Source organism: Oikopleura dioica, chromosome PAR (genome assembly GCF_907165135.1).
Source record: "Oikopleura dioica chromosome PAR, OKI2018_I68_1.0, whole genome shotgun sequence".
NCBI lineage: Eukaryota > Metazoa > Chordata > Appendicularia > Copelata > Oikopleuridae > Oikopleura > Oikopleura dioica.
In genome coordinates this window covers 1415654-1428337 of record NC_137293.1, presented here as the reverse complement: position 1 = coordinate 1428337, position 12684 = coordinate 1415654, and the positions used below count along the sequence as shown (strand labels likewise).

Below are 12684 nucleotides of genomic sequence, written 5' to 3'. Positions count from 1 at the left end.
AACCCCTCATAATTATCTTAAGAAAGCCCCCTAATTATTCACCGGCGAGAACAATTCTAGACACGAAGTGACAGCTGCGGCTGCTCGCTAACCGGTAGTTGGGTTCTAAAATTTTAAATCAAGCTAAATCAGTTTGACTCAATTTGGCACAAAATCAGACTCTGATAACTGAATTCGACTTGATTTATTTATCAGATCTGTAATACATATTATAAGGCAGTCAAATACTAGAAGATGAGCTGTCAAAGAGCTTCTCTTTTTGCGAGTCAGATTCGTCAGAGAAGAACGCCTCAAAGTAAGGAACGTCCCAGAGTAATGTGGAGTAGAGCGATCGCGCTCTTTGATCTTGTGGAGGAATTGGGAAAAGGAAGGAACTCATCAAAGCAGCAATAATAGTGGCGAAAAGACCTGTTGTCGACAGAAAAACGTAAGAAATTTGGAAAGAACTTTGGTCTTCGGATAAGTAAGACGCAGGAGAAGATTCAGGTAGTGAGGATTGATTGAAACACTGCATCGTATTCACTAAAAATAACGATCATTCTATTCGAACAAAAAAATTTTGCTACCTTCTAATGGCTTCGTAAACTCATCAGTAGGATTGCTCATCACATAAAAAGCAATCGCAAGCCCGAGTCCCGTAAAATAGCCAATTTTCGCGGGAGTCTTGGAAACCCACGGGCAGAACATTCCCAAAGAAAACAACCCCAAGGTTGGTCCTGCAACGATTCCATTAACACTCATTGACGCCTGAAGAACAGTGTTGCCAAGAGCATCGGCGCCATAGGCGGCGAGAATGACAAAGACGCCAGCGATGAAGACGATGACTCTTGACCAAAGATAGCTATTTTTGCGAACAACACCAAAGCTCGATTTCAGTTCATCGATGAGAACAGCGCACAAGCCATTTATTCCGCTGGAGACAGTCGAGAGTGTACCGGAAGTGGCTGAAGCTAAGAAGAGGCCAGGAAGCCCCTTGTACTCTGACAGCTTTTGCATCACCATGTAGGGCACCAGCTGGTCTTTTTTATCGATTACACCGGCTAAACGACTCTTTTTCCTTATTCATGTCTAAAAATTTACCTGATAGTGGATCACAGCCAACATAATAAGCAAACATTATCAATCCTGTCAAAGCAGCAGTAATATTTATAGCAATAAGTGCAAAAGAGTTCATCCAAATTGCCTTTCTTGCTGTTTTCTCGGATTTGCAGCAGATGTATCTTTGGACATTCGATTGATTCGTCCCATACAAGCCTAAAAATCTGACGTTTCTAGCAGAAAACTTGATGATTACCGAGCCAGAGGCCAAAAGTGCCGCCAAAGACGGTCGAGAAAACAGAATGTCGCACTCGCGGATCCATCGAAAAATCATCGAATACAAGTCGATCATTGTCAAGAGCTGTATTGTAGATGAAATCAACACCCATGTCTTTGCAGCCTTTCCAAATAAGCGCGAGGAAACCGGCGTACATGGAAATATACTGGACAACATCCGTCCATATGACAGCCTTGATGCCGCCCAGAGAAGTATAGATGCAGCAAACGACTCCCATAATAGCGATCGCTTGATTCTTTGGAACATTGCAGACCTTTTCGATGGCGAAGGCAGGAGCATAAACAACTAAAGGAAAAAACAATAAGAGGAAATGAAATCGAGTAACTCACCGATTCCAGCATAAACGACAGAGTTAAAAGTGTAGACAGCGCAAAGAATCAGCTTGAATTGCCTGTCGAATCGTTTCTCGATATACTGGTAGGTGCTTGTGAATCCTTGGCGGTAAAAGAACGGCATGTAGATTCGAGAGGTAAGAAAAGCGACGAGAAGATACGAAACACAGAACCAGAGAAACATGGTTCCATAGAAATAGATCTCGGCAGGTGTGGATATAACGGTGATTGAAGACATAAACGAAGCTGTCAAGGATAAAGCCACAGGAAACGATGACATCTAGATAGAATAATGAACTTAGTCTTGCCATTCACTTCCTGTCTACCAAGAAGTAAAGTCGCGTTAGGGACTTACAGAGCGATTGCCGACGAGATAGGCATCTTCATCAGAATCGAACTTGTTAGTCGACTCATTTTCATTTTTCCTCGAGTCTATGAACGCGTAAAAGAGTCCTATAAATGCCTTAAATTATCATTAGCAAAATACTTCCGAATACCATCTTACCGAGATCGCTAGGAGACCCGTAAAAACAAGATAGTCTTCAGTCGATAACTTCGGTAAAGGTATACTCAAGTCGACAGTTTCTCTATCGATCATTATCTCTTTTATGATGTTTCAAATTTGATGATGGCTTGTTAATTTGAGGAGTGAGACTATTTCCTGTTCAACATGTGTCTGGTACAAAAACGAACCCAAAAGGGTCGAGAACCTTACATGAATAAAGCGTAATGAAATATATGCCTACAGGCGTATTTCTAGAGGCCAGAAATCGCCAGAAATAACAGTATAAAAGGGGTCAATAAGGGAAAACCAGACAAGTTGGAGAAATTGCTTGCTCAACTTTATTCTCGTTCGGAAAAAAGTCGTAATAAAAGAATGGTTTTGTGAACGATTGAATTGAATTTCACGGCGGCGGTTGAAAAAAAGCGGAATGAATACGGATCGGGGCAGCTTGAACACGTCTCCTCAGAATTCCACATTTTCGCTCTGAGAACACAGAAAACGACACGAGATATGGATTTCTTTTTCACGCCGATTATTCTTGTTTTTTGACGCCTTTGCCTTTTGATTAAATAAACCATTCGTTGAGTGTGATGTCATGCGTGCATTTTTGTACTCTGAATTCGATGACCTAAAAATGCAAGAATTCTGACGAGCTGTCTCTCGAAAACTCATTTGCTTACGTACACCGAATGTGACTTTGCTTCTTGCTGCAACGAATTATGCAACAGAACGAATACGGTTAACAATCATAGCGGTCACTTTCTCTTATATTATAGTGGGTCGACTTTTTAACGAGAAAATCAGTGAGAATGGGGATTTTTCTGTTCTATATTATTCTTTTCAAGGAAAGTTCAATATCATCCCTCTCAATTTTTGGACAGGCACTATCCTTTCTCCGGCACCACGTGATACAGTAATGCGCAGTTTTCGATCTAAAAAAGTATTTAGTTATTTATCCTATTATTTTGTTTTTACCAGATATTTTTCTCGTCAAAAGAAGTCGTCGCATGTTCGCCTTTGACTTTGCATTCTGATGCCTATTCCTGGAGGAAAAATAACCCGCGGAAACGAAGTTAAAAACCAGGAAAATCTGAAAAATTAACATTTTTTCCGTGTTCTTTTGCTCGTTTTTACTCGCTTTATATCAATTTTCGAAGCTTATATGCAGCTTTTGACCATATTACTTGTCAAATCACCTTGTTTCATATAGAATAAATAATTAAACTACATGTGTAAGTTATCAAAGAATACATAAGAAACCTTAAAAGCGTTCTTATACCATGTTTTTATTCAAAAAGTTGACCTTACATCTTTTCTGAAAACTAGAGATTCATAAATATTTTAACGCTTCCTCTGTTAATAAAGAAAAGTGCAAGGTGACGTTTTCTGAAATCAATCTTGATTATGCCGTAATTTTTAACGAGCTGCACTAGTATGAGTCGCAAAGACAAAAAAAGCGGATATCATGCTTGAGAAAACATCGACGAAAATTCTTCTTATCATTGTTTCACTTTTATTATATTCAAATTCAGTCGCAGTTTATAAGAGATTTTCGTTTGAAATCAAGGAAGAGAACCAGCTGAGAAATCCTTGTCCAAATTGCTGCTTTTCCAACCCTGAACAATTTCCGCAAAGAGAAGCTGGAGAAGATGAAAAGATTCTAGTGCCACTGTTTGATATTGATAATGAGAATCAAATTCTAGGGATGAGAGAGGCGATTTTCTTCGCGAAACAATTGAATAGGAATGATTTCAAAGGCGATTTCTGTCAAATTTTACTCAAAATTTTAGTGAAAATTTCAGTCAATTTTGGCCAAATTATAAGTCGATTTTTTGTCCGAGTTTTGAAATCAACGTAGAACTCTTTCTCTTCCACCTATTCTCAAGAAAATCGTCCTCGGCCAATCATCCAAGCGTCTGTCCATGCCTTTAGACATCCTCTTGGACCCTTACCTCCTCAAGAATCAAAGTGGCCTCAAGTTTCTCGACTGGCGACTTTTGAAAAAAACCTGTGGCGGAAAATTTGATTCATTCTTCATCATGCACCAAAATTTCAACTGCCGCTCAACGAGGCAGGATTTATGGGACAAGTTTTTGCGACTTATTGACTTTGATCTGGAGGCGAATCCGTTTCCGAAGATAAGGAAAGACGGAGAGTGCTGGATAGAGAACGCATTGCCCATTGAAAAGAGGAAAAATTATTTGGCGAGCAACGGAGAGAGGGTGAAGGTCGACTTCAAGACTGAGGCGAAATGTGTTCTTCTGGCTTATCCTTTTGAAAATGTGGAGTTTCTGAGAATGATTCGAAGTGAAAGGTAGTTTAAAGGGAAAACAAACAGTAGCAAAAACTCAAAATTGGTCAAGAAATGCCGGCATAATTCTAATTATACAATTGAGGCATCTTAATTTCAACTACCTACAATTTAAGTAATTTTATTTCAGAAAAGATCTATGGGATGATTATCAGTTGTTGAACAAGACAATTAACTCTACTCAATTGCCTAACTACCTGAAGAAGGAAGTTTCAAAGAGTCTAATTGAGCATCAAAGGCAAGAATTCACCTGTATAGAGTGGAGAAAAAAGTTCGAAACGACTGACCTTCAGAAATTCTCAGGCTCGAGCTTATTATTTCAGTATAAAATTTACTCTTAAAGAATATTTTTGATAGCTCTTATGAAGAAATTCTCAAGAAAAGGCCTTTCTTTGTCAAAAATCCAGATAAAATTGAGGAGACTGAGCTTGAGAAAATCTTTGGGGAAAATCTGCTGAAGGAAAATCTTGTCGAGAGAATTATGGAGAAAAACTATAACTGTACAGAGTTTGTTGAGCACGATGATGTTCTGAGACATCTAATCGAGCATGAAATCTGTTCAAGAGCGAGTGAGTTTATTAAATTTGAACTCAGCCCCTTTTGGAGGAATACTGAGCTGGAGAAGGAGTTTACAACTTAAAATTTATGAGGCTTCATAATGAAGGCAATGCTTCTTGTGCTCACTGAAACCTTTTTTGATAGCTATTCAATTATCAATACGAAATAAACGATAGAGAGAAGTTCTTTCTGATTGAAACTGTTAATGTCCTTTGAGTTCATGATAGAATCGACAGTGTCCGTTGTCGCTGGAAAATGTAATTTTATTCATGTTTAAATATCAAGCGCTTCAATTTGCACAGAACTAACGGATTGAATGCGACCGTTTATCCTTACTTATCGAGAAAAATGATAATTCTTCTATTTATTTTGCTTTTTCATGCATATTTTGGAGCTAATGTAAGCGGCGAAGCTCGACCTCGACCTCAAAAACGCCAATCAAATACAGATGATCAAGAAAGTCCTAATGAGAAAATTGGTTCTTCTTCTGACAGTTATCTCTCTTTTGCTGGAAATGAAACTTGCCCGTAAGTGCATTTTCGAATTAAAATATGTGATCCTTACTTTTATCATCACTGAAATCTTGTATAAAGAGACCAAGACCTGTACGATGAGTGCTACTCTTTATGCCGATTTGATTATCTTCAATGCAGAGCGAATTGTGACAATTCTCTGTGCGAAAATGAATGTCTCATTGAGTTCACAGGTCGGAATGGGCTTTTAAAACTCTTCTGAACTAATCTAGAAAGTTCATCATCATGCCCCTGCGGAGTTTACTGTTCAGACGGATGCTCTGGTTGCAAGCATGAACTATGCGGTGATGAACCGCAAACAACTGCAGAAGCAACAATTATAACAACAACAGCAATAACGACAACAATCGATCCGAATGATCCGGTAAATATCAAATATTATATCTGTTGATAAACTATAATTGATAATCATTTTTAGAGGAATATGAATATTTTTGTTCTTGGATTTGAGTACTTGGCGGATTCGTACATCTTCTCCGGAAATGGAATGACGAAAAACTCGGCGACGATTACCCCTAATTTCAACAACTATGCAGGGTACTGCCCTTACGCTTTCGTTCAGGGAGAACTGTACCTTTTTGGAGGCGTGAGGGATAAACATAGGGTAAATTATTCCAAATAAAAAGAGAGACTTACAAATTCTACAGATCATGAAACTGCAAGACTGTTCGTTCAATGAACTATCAATTCGATTGATAAACGGATTTACTAGTGATGACGGCTCTGCTATTCAAATCGAAAATGGGCAGAAAGGTATCAATTTTTAATTGTCCATTTTTTTTTGTTTTTCTTAGCAATGGTCTGCTTCTCGGCAACGAATTGGAGAAACTGTGAGATTTTTGATACATCCAGCTCAGTAACAACGCACTCCACTCGATTCACGCATTGGTCTGGCAGTCTTGGCTACTACCGTGGGCAGCCAACCACCGTCGGAAGCTATGAACCTAGCGGGTTCCAAAAAGTCGAGACTTACTCTTTTTCTGGATGGCAAAACTTACCAGATCATCCAAGGTTTAACATTACATTGCTCTGAATTTATGGAAATATTTTAGAAATACTTACCGCCACACTCTTATTGGATTAGAGAGCGGAGCAATGCTCATGCTTGGTGGACTTGATGAAACGATTTTTACATATAGCTTGGAAATTTGGCTTCTGGACACCAAGACCCAGAACGACCGATATTGGCGACTCATCGGATCTCTGAAAAAGGTCGCTTAAAGATTCATTCGCAAGCTCTTGTTTTATCTTTGTTTTAGTTTGTTTCCTTTGGCTCAGCATTGAAAATTGGAGACTTTATCTACCTCGTTATTGGTTACAATTCAGCGAATGGCGTCTACCCGATCGAACGAATTAACATTGTTAACGACATTATAGTCGATACGGAAGTCATAGGCGGACACGACTTTCGAAGCTTTTATCCAGTTATTTTCGAAACAACAGCCGATTTCTGCGTCTAAAAGCTGCTATCTATCCATTTCCTTTCCTTTTATTCTTTCAATATTTGCTGTAATCATTTCAGAGCTAGATCACTTTTTTCATTTGGATTTATTAAGAGACAGGCTTTCAAATAAAAAACTTGTTGTGTCATCAGAAAGGGATCGATTTTTGTACGGCGAGAGAAAGCTTGATCCTGAAAAGAAGAATTTTTTCAAAAAATTTTGGTATTTTAAACTTACGTTTATCATTTTCATAATTGGTTTTGTCCTCCTTCTCCAGTTGTCCTTTCGGAGCACTTTCTTTTTTGAAGTGCCAGTAAAGAAAAACTAAAAAAAATCTACTTTTAATATCAAAAAAAATATTCTCACTTGAAATGATGGTGACGCAGAAAGCACAAATTTTGGCAAATTCTATCCACCAAGCAAAATTTGTCAACTTTGGTTTGTAAGTTTTGAAAATGAGATCGTCCTTATTTTCCATCTTGTTTGAGTTTTTTTCTCTTGAGGTTCTATTGATCCGGAGCGTGGCTCAATTGAGGAGAGATATCGATTTATTTCATTAGTTTCAGTCTGGTGAAGATCAAAATAAGCATTCAAGAAATGAATCGAATGAATAATTGCCTTGGTCTAGGAATCCTAGACTAGGGTCTCTATCCACTATCATGGTCGGTTTTTCCTATTGTTTTTGGTACGAAAAACAGACAGGTCAAAGGATGAAGTCAGTTTTTGGCTAAGTTGGTGCCGGAGTTATGGGTAGGGTTAAATAGAATTCATGGCCATATGAAATTTGCCCACGATTTGACGCCGTAATGATGATTTTTTGAAGAAATAATGAGTTTTTTCGTTGAAAATTGTCAGTAAATCGTCTTTTGCCGACTTCGAGTTTTACGGATGGCCGATTGGTTGGAAACCACCTACGATCTTTCCTTTTCTGATTTTCCCGATTTTCGTCCTTTTTGAACGTCAATTTTGAGAGATGTGCCCGAAAGAAGATAGCGCGGAAATGAACGGTCTTCCAGCGCGAAACTCGCCAGAGTGGGATAACCACGAAAATGAAGAACAAGAGGAGGAACAAATTGAATATCTTGAGGGTTCAGGAGATGGTCCGTCATTTAAGAATATTTAATGAATTTGATAAAATGAAGATCACAAAAAAGCGTTCACAAAAGTCGAAATTCTGCGCTACATCGTCTCCCTGAAAGATTTTGTGGATCTCAACGAGGGTCGATCTGAAACGACTCTCTGCGAAATTTGGGACTCTATTCAAACTCCTTCTGTTGCCACTGTCTACCACGAAAATGGTCTTTTTGAGATTGTCCAGCACATTTTCGACAAAAGAGATGACTTCGATGATTCGGAGAGAAATCGTCTTCTGGAACTGCTGATTGGAATTATGGCGAATATGCTGCAGCACTTGGACGCAATTGATGAACTGGATATAGTGTTGCAGAATTTGGCTAGTTTTTGTGAAGGAGAAACTGATGTTTTTATTCTAGGAAGGGTTCTTTTACATTTTTGACTTTCAAGTTCAATAAAAACGAGAAGAAGACGTCCTTAATTCCATTAAATCTTAACCTTAGATAAAAATAGACTTCTAGAACCAAAAAAAAGCCCAGACAATGCGAGCACTCTCAATAATTTTTAAGCGCTTTCCGACCTCCGTTGAGTCCTCTGCCTTGATTTCGACGTTCAAAACCACTGCCAATGAAATCATCTGCAAATGCAAAAACGAAGAAGCTCTTTCAAACGCCCTCAATCTCTTCGAGTCCAACGATGTATTTCTCGATGAAAATGGGCAAAAAGCGCTTTGGACGTTTCTAGAGCACTTCGAAGAACATGAAATAGAAGAAATCATGACGCTCGAAGAAAATCACTTTTTACAGAGAATTCTGGAGATTCTCAGCGAAGTGATTTACCAAAAAACAGATTCTTTGGACGAAAAACAAGTGAGAATCATCAACAGCTTTTGGGATCGATGCAATAAAGAAGTGGAAGAAAACAAAGAAGAATTTTCTTGCATCAACGAGCCATGGCAATTTTTCGCTATGATTCTCTATTTAGCTCAAATTTCTATTCAAAAATGTGCGGCTTTCCGAATCACTGAGGAGGATCTAAAAAGGACTTTTAAAACTTGGAAGTTATCAAAAAGCAAGGTAAAATTCAATGAAAAGGATTCTCTCGAATAAAGTTAAGATTGGCGGCTCGATAAGGAAAACCCTGAAAGTCCAGATTTCAAACCTAAACCAGGCGTCGAGATTTGATGAAATCGTCGAAGAAGAATCAGAAACTGAAAAAAATATTCTGTTGATTTTAGATTCACAACTAGAAGATGATATCTGAAGAATCATCATAATTCTATTGAATAAAGTTCGTTGAGAAAACCTGTTATAATTTCTTTGAATTAGTTGGCCTTGAAGCTTTAATCTGGTGACCAGATTCTCCTCCCTTTTCGTGCATTTTCAAACTGAAAAATTAGAAAAACCAATAAATCTCGAGCTTTTGTATGCTTTACAAATATCAGGCTCCCTGTTGGAGTTTATTTGATACCCTAAAAATGAAAAGACCTCATTATAGTTCCCAAATCAAACTAAAAAAGGACTCTCCGAAATTCTTTTTTGCGAAATTCTGAAAAGAAAGAATTCAAAAAAAGAGATGAGAACATCTCTGAAGCATGCGTTTATGATGATTCTAGTGCAGATTTGCTTGTATTCGTCGAGGAGCATTACGAATATGGCGATTTTGGGGATGGTGGAGAGACATGACAAAGCAGACGGGGGAGGCTGGTCGGAAAATAGAACATGCAAGGTGGAGAAAAATCTAGAATGGCAGAAAATCGAGGTTGAAGGGAAAGGGTCGAAAAATATGAGAGAAAAAAGAGTTATAAAATGTGTCAAATTGAACCTATCAAAAGTTTCTTCAAGAAAAAATGATATAGTGCTGGAAGAAAATACTGGGTACCGAAAATTCAATTGGTCCGAAAAAACTGTTGGGCTGATAAATTCAGCTTTTTACATCGGCTACGTTCCATCAATCGTGCCAATGGCAATCGTCGGCCAAAAAATTGGCTTCTATAATTTCATTAATTTCGCCATGGTCGGAAATATTCTCACAACTGTTTTTTTTCCAGCCGTAACGATAAGATTTGATGCTACTGGAGCAGTAGGAACGGCTGAAACTCAAAAATTCTTGAGTTATGAAATACTGTAACAGCAAAGCAAGTTTGTATGCCGATGGAAGTTATGAGGATTTTATGTGGAGTCATACAAAGTGCTTGTACTTCGATTCTGTCTGGCAGCTTGTTTTACTGGAGCTTGCGAAAAGAGCTCACAGGACAGGTCGCTTTAGAAAGATGATAATAATAACCATGACCAATACTTGACCAAATAACAGTTTTTAATGGCTTTATCCAGCTTGGCGGAGGAATTGGCCTAATAATAAGCGGAATTTTCGGCGGGGCGCTTCTAGAATCTGGCGCTGGCTGGGAGAAAATGTAACAAAATATTTTATCAAAAAGCTCAATATTTTAAGATTTCATTACGGAGCCTTGTCCTACATCCCGATCTTCTTCATCTTTTTCTTCAAAGCATCGGACAAGCCAGAAGACACGCCGCACATGCTCAATTCCATCCGCCCTTGGAGATTCTCGAATCAAATCGACAAGGAAGAGCTATTCAATCTCGTCAACGATCGAGAGGTTCAAAAAGACAAGCCTTTTGCTCCATGGATGAAGATTATCCTAAACAAAGATATTTGGCTCTTTTGCTTAGGTACAAAAAAGAAATGAAAAAAATACTAATTTATTAAGCTTGGTTCTGTGCGTGCTTCAATCTTGCTTTCTACACTATTTTTCCTCAGAGATATTATCAGTTGTTTCTTGGGGTTTCGATTGGCAAAATAACGAAGGTCTTTGGAATTCAAGAAAGAGTTTTATTTTTCATGATTTCAGAAAATACTATGAACAGGATCGACTTTACAACGTCGCATTGATGTCAATTGATCTTGTATTTCCTTTACCCAGTGCTGACTAGGAAAACATTTTAAAAAGTAAAACTGACTTCCAGTCGGATTTTTTCTTCTTTTATGCGACAATCAGGGTTGACCTTTCTGGTCACTGAATAGATAAAAATCTTACGAGCGTTTTAAAACCCACTTTATAAATCAGGTCCTTTGAAGCGATGACCTAATTTTTCACTCTTTATTGCATCTAATAACTCTGAAAAGCTACAATAACAATGGTTCTTATGATGCTCATGAGTCTACTTACCGACACAATGCGAAGATACCTTCCAACGCCGACCGTCCGAAAGATCTTCTTCTCAGTTTCAAGCATTTTGACCGTCTTGTTCATGGTCGGAATCACCTTCTATCCTTGCTGGGAAAACTTTATCTTTATTTCGATCATGATTTGCTGTTTTCTATGCTCGGCAATTTTGACATGCGCTTGCAAGCCGATCGCGAATGAAATGGGTGGCAAATATGCGGCGCAGATTTATGCCTTTTCGAACTCGATTTCGCAAATTGCTGGAATCATCGGTAAGTTTATTCAAAAGGATTCTTCATAGGATTTATTCTAGCGCCGATTCTTATTGGAAGAATGCTGAGCAAAGGCCCAATCGACCAATTTGAAACTTGGATCAACCCTGGCCTCTCTGTTATCGCCATTACAGTTCTTGGAATGATCGGATTTCAACTTGCTACACTCACTTTGCTGCCTTTCACTTCTGATACAAAAGAAGAGTCGAAGCTTTTGCAAGAAAATATGAAAAATATATTTGTGGAGCAGTAATACAGTGAAAAATAAAGTAACAGTGAAACAAGTTTATGCCGCTTTCATCCTCTTTTTAAAAACATTGAGGGCCTTTTCTTTGAGTGATTCGTTTTGCGCGACGATGAGAATATTCGAATACTCGAAAATCAGCTGCTGAAGCTTGTAAGTTGAAGTATCGAGTTGATCGAGAATCTGGCGGTGATTTTCAATCCATTCGATGTCGGTGACGATTCCGTCCGTCACTGTGTAGTCGTCGTGTTTCAGACCTTGCTTGAAGTTTTCGATCAACTCGTCGAAGGAGCACCCTTTTGCGTCTTGCTGATCGCGGAGTTTTTTGACGTCATCATATTGCCTAAAATTTCAAATAATGATAATGCGGAAATTTTTTTTTTTTGAAAAGTAGAAATCGTCAATGAAGATCTCTTACCGTTGCATGATTTTAGTCTTCTTGGTCTCCAGCTGTTCTTCCCTCTCCAAATTCACTGATTCCATGTATTCCTTATTCGCTTCATCGACCTTAAAATATTTTTACCTCTTCCTGCACCCTTCTTTCTCATACCTGGGCGATGTTGATGGCAATGAACAAGTTGAAAATGATGAAATGCGACAACATCAAAGCCATGCCAACAACGAAACTAAAGAAAAGAAAAAAAAAACAAAGAGGAAGCAGATACTTACCGGACGATGACTGTTTGAGTGCCAGGGCTTTTGGCAACTGAGGAGGACGATTTTTCAGCCCGATCAGCAAGGCCGTACCAACCATCAGCAGTAGTCATGATGAACAGATTGGCGAAGCAGGCAGTAAAGCATCCCCACTCATCATAGAGGGGTTCTTTGTGAGATGTACTGATGAAAATCGTACTGTACATCAAAATGGCTTTTTTGGTAATTGAGAGTGTTCT

The 12684-nt window shown here is 38.5% G+C and overlaps 4 protein-coding genes and 1 long non-coding RNA gene across 5 annotated transcripts; 3 read left to right on the top strand and 2 right to left on the bottom strand.

Moving 5' to 3' along the window:
• Positions 1–220: 220 nt before the first annotated feature.
• On the bottom strand, positions 221–2266 carry LOC145701079 (sodium-coupled monocarboxylate transporter 2-like). The gene is made up of 7 exons (XM_081778306.1): positions 2174–2266; positions 2024–2131; positions 1666–1948; positions 1295–1621; positions 1081–1254; positions 567–1040; positions 221–522 (listed from the first exon to the last, which is right to left on the bottom strand). The coding sequence occupies exons 1-7, from the start codon at positions 2264–2266 to the stop codon at positions 221–223; spliced, it is 1761 nt and encodes a 586-aa protein (XP_081634432.1).
• Positions 2267–8146: 5880 nt separating this feature from the next.
• On the top strand, positions 8147–9452 carry LOC145703567 (uncharacterized). Its single transcript, XM_081780944.1, has 3 exons — positions 8147–8515; positions 8631–9167; positions 9208–9452. Exons 1-3 carry the CDS (start codon positions 8408–8410, stop codon positions 9352–9354), a joined length of 792 nt encoding a protein of 263 aa, XP_081637070.1. The 5' UTR covers positions 8147–8407; the 3' UTR covers positions 9355–9452.
• Positions 9453–10279: 827 nt separating this feature from the next.
• On the top strand, positions 10280–11156 carry LOC145704878 (uncharacterized). Its single transcript, XR_014134513.1, has 3 exons — positions 10280–10504; positions 10543–10781; positions 10820–11156. It is a non-coding gene; the product is annotated as an uncharacterized LOC145704878 (long non-coding RNA).
• An 82-nt stretch (positions 11157–11238) lies between these two features.
• LOC145703026 (uncharacterized) lies at positions 11239–11810 on the top strand. Its single transcript, XM_081780334.1, has 2 exons — positions 11239–11547; positions 11589–11810. Exons 1-2 carry the CDS (start codon positions 11247–11249, stop codon positions 11798–11800), a joined length of 513 nt encoding a protein of 170 aa, XP_081636460.1. The 5' UTR covers positions 11239–11246; the 3' UTR covers positions 11801–11810.
• Positions 11766–12654, bottom strand: LOC145703025 (cation channel sperm-associated protein 3-like). Its single transcript, XM_081780333.1, has 4 exons — positions 12461–12654; positions 12342–12417; positions 12210–12298; positions 11766–12134 (listed from the first exon to the last, which is right to left on the bottom strand). The coding sequence occupies exons 1-4, from the start codon at positions 12649–12651 to the stop codon at positions 11834–11836; spliced, it is 657 nt and encodes a 218-aa protein (XP_081636459.1). The 5' UTR covers positions 12652–12654; the 3' UTR covers positions 11766–11833.
• Between the last annotated feature and the right edge of the window lie 30 nt (positions 12655–12684).

Excerpts from the sequence above, each read along its gene's own strand:
- LOC145701079 (XM_081778306.1), bottom strand. The coding sequence starts at position 2,266 with ATGATCGATAGAGAAACTGTCGACTTGAGTATACCTTTACCGAAGTTA. Across the intron at positions 1,949-2,023 it reads ATCTCGTCGGCAATCGCTCT|ATGTCATCGTTTCCTGTGGC; the intron begins GTAAGTCCCTAA and ends TATTCTATCTAG. Across the intron at positions 523-566 it reads GTTTACGAAGCCATTAGAAG|TGAATACGATGCAGTGTTTC; the intron begins GTAGCAAAATTT and ends CGTTATTTTTAG.
- LOC145703025 (XM_081780333.1), bottom strand. The coding sequence starts at position 12,651 with ATGTACAGTACGATTTTCATCAGTACATCTCACAAAGAACCCCTCTAT. Across the intron at positions 12,299-12,341 it reads TTGCCATCAACATCGCCCAG|GTCGATGAAGCGAATAAGGA; the intron begins GTATGAGAAAGA and ends AAATATTTTAAG. Across the intron at positions 12,135-12,209 it reads AAGACTAAAATCATGCAACG|GCAATATGATGACGTCAAAA; the intron begins GTAAGAGATCTT and ends TTGAAATTTTAG.
- LOC145703026 (XM_081780334.1), top strand. The coding sequence starts at position 11,247 with ATGGTTCTTATGATGCTCATGAGTCTACTTACCGACACAATGCGAAGA. Across the intron at positions 11,548-11,588 it reads GCAAATTGCTGGAATCATCG|CGCCGATTCTTATTGGAAGA; the intron begins GTAAGTTTATTC and ends GATTTATTCTAG.
- LOC145703567 (XM_081780944.1), top strand. The coding sequence starts at position 8,408 with ATGGCGAATATGCTGCAGCACTTGGACGCAATTGATGAACTGGATATA. Across the intron at positions 8,516-8,630 it reads ATGTTTTTATTCTAGGAAGG|ACAATGCGAGCACTCTCAAT; the intron begins GTTCTTTTACAT and ends AAAAAAGCCCAG. Across the intron at positions 9,168-9,207 it reads GGAAGTTATCAAAAAGCAAG|ATTGGCGGCTCGATAAGGAA; the intron begins GTAAAATTCAAT and ends AATAAAGTTAAG.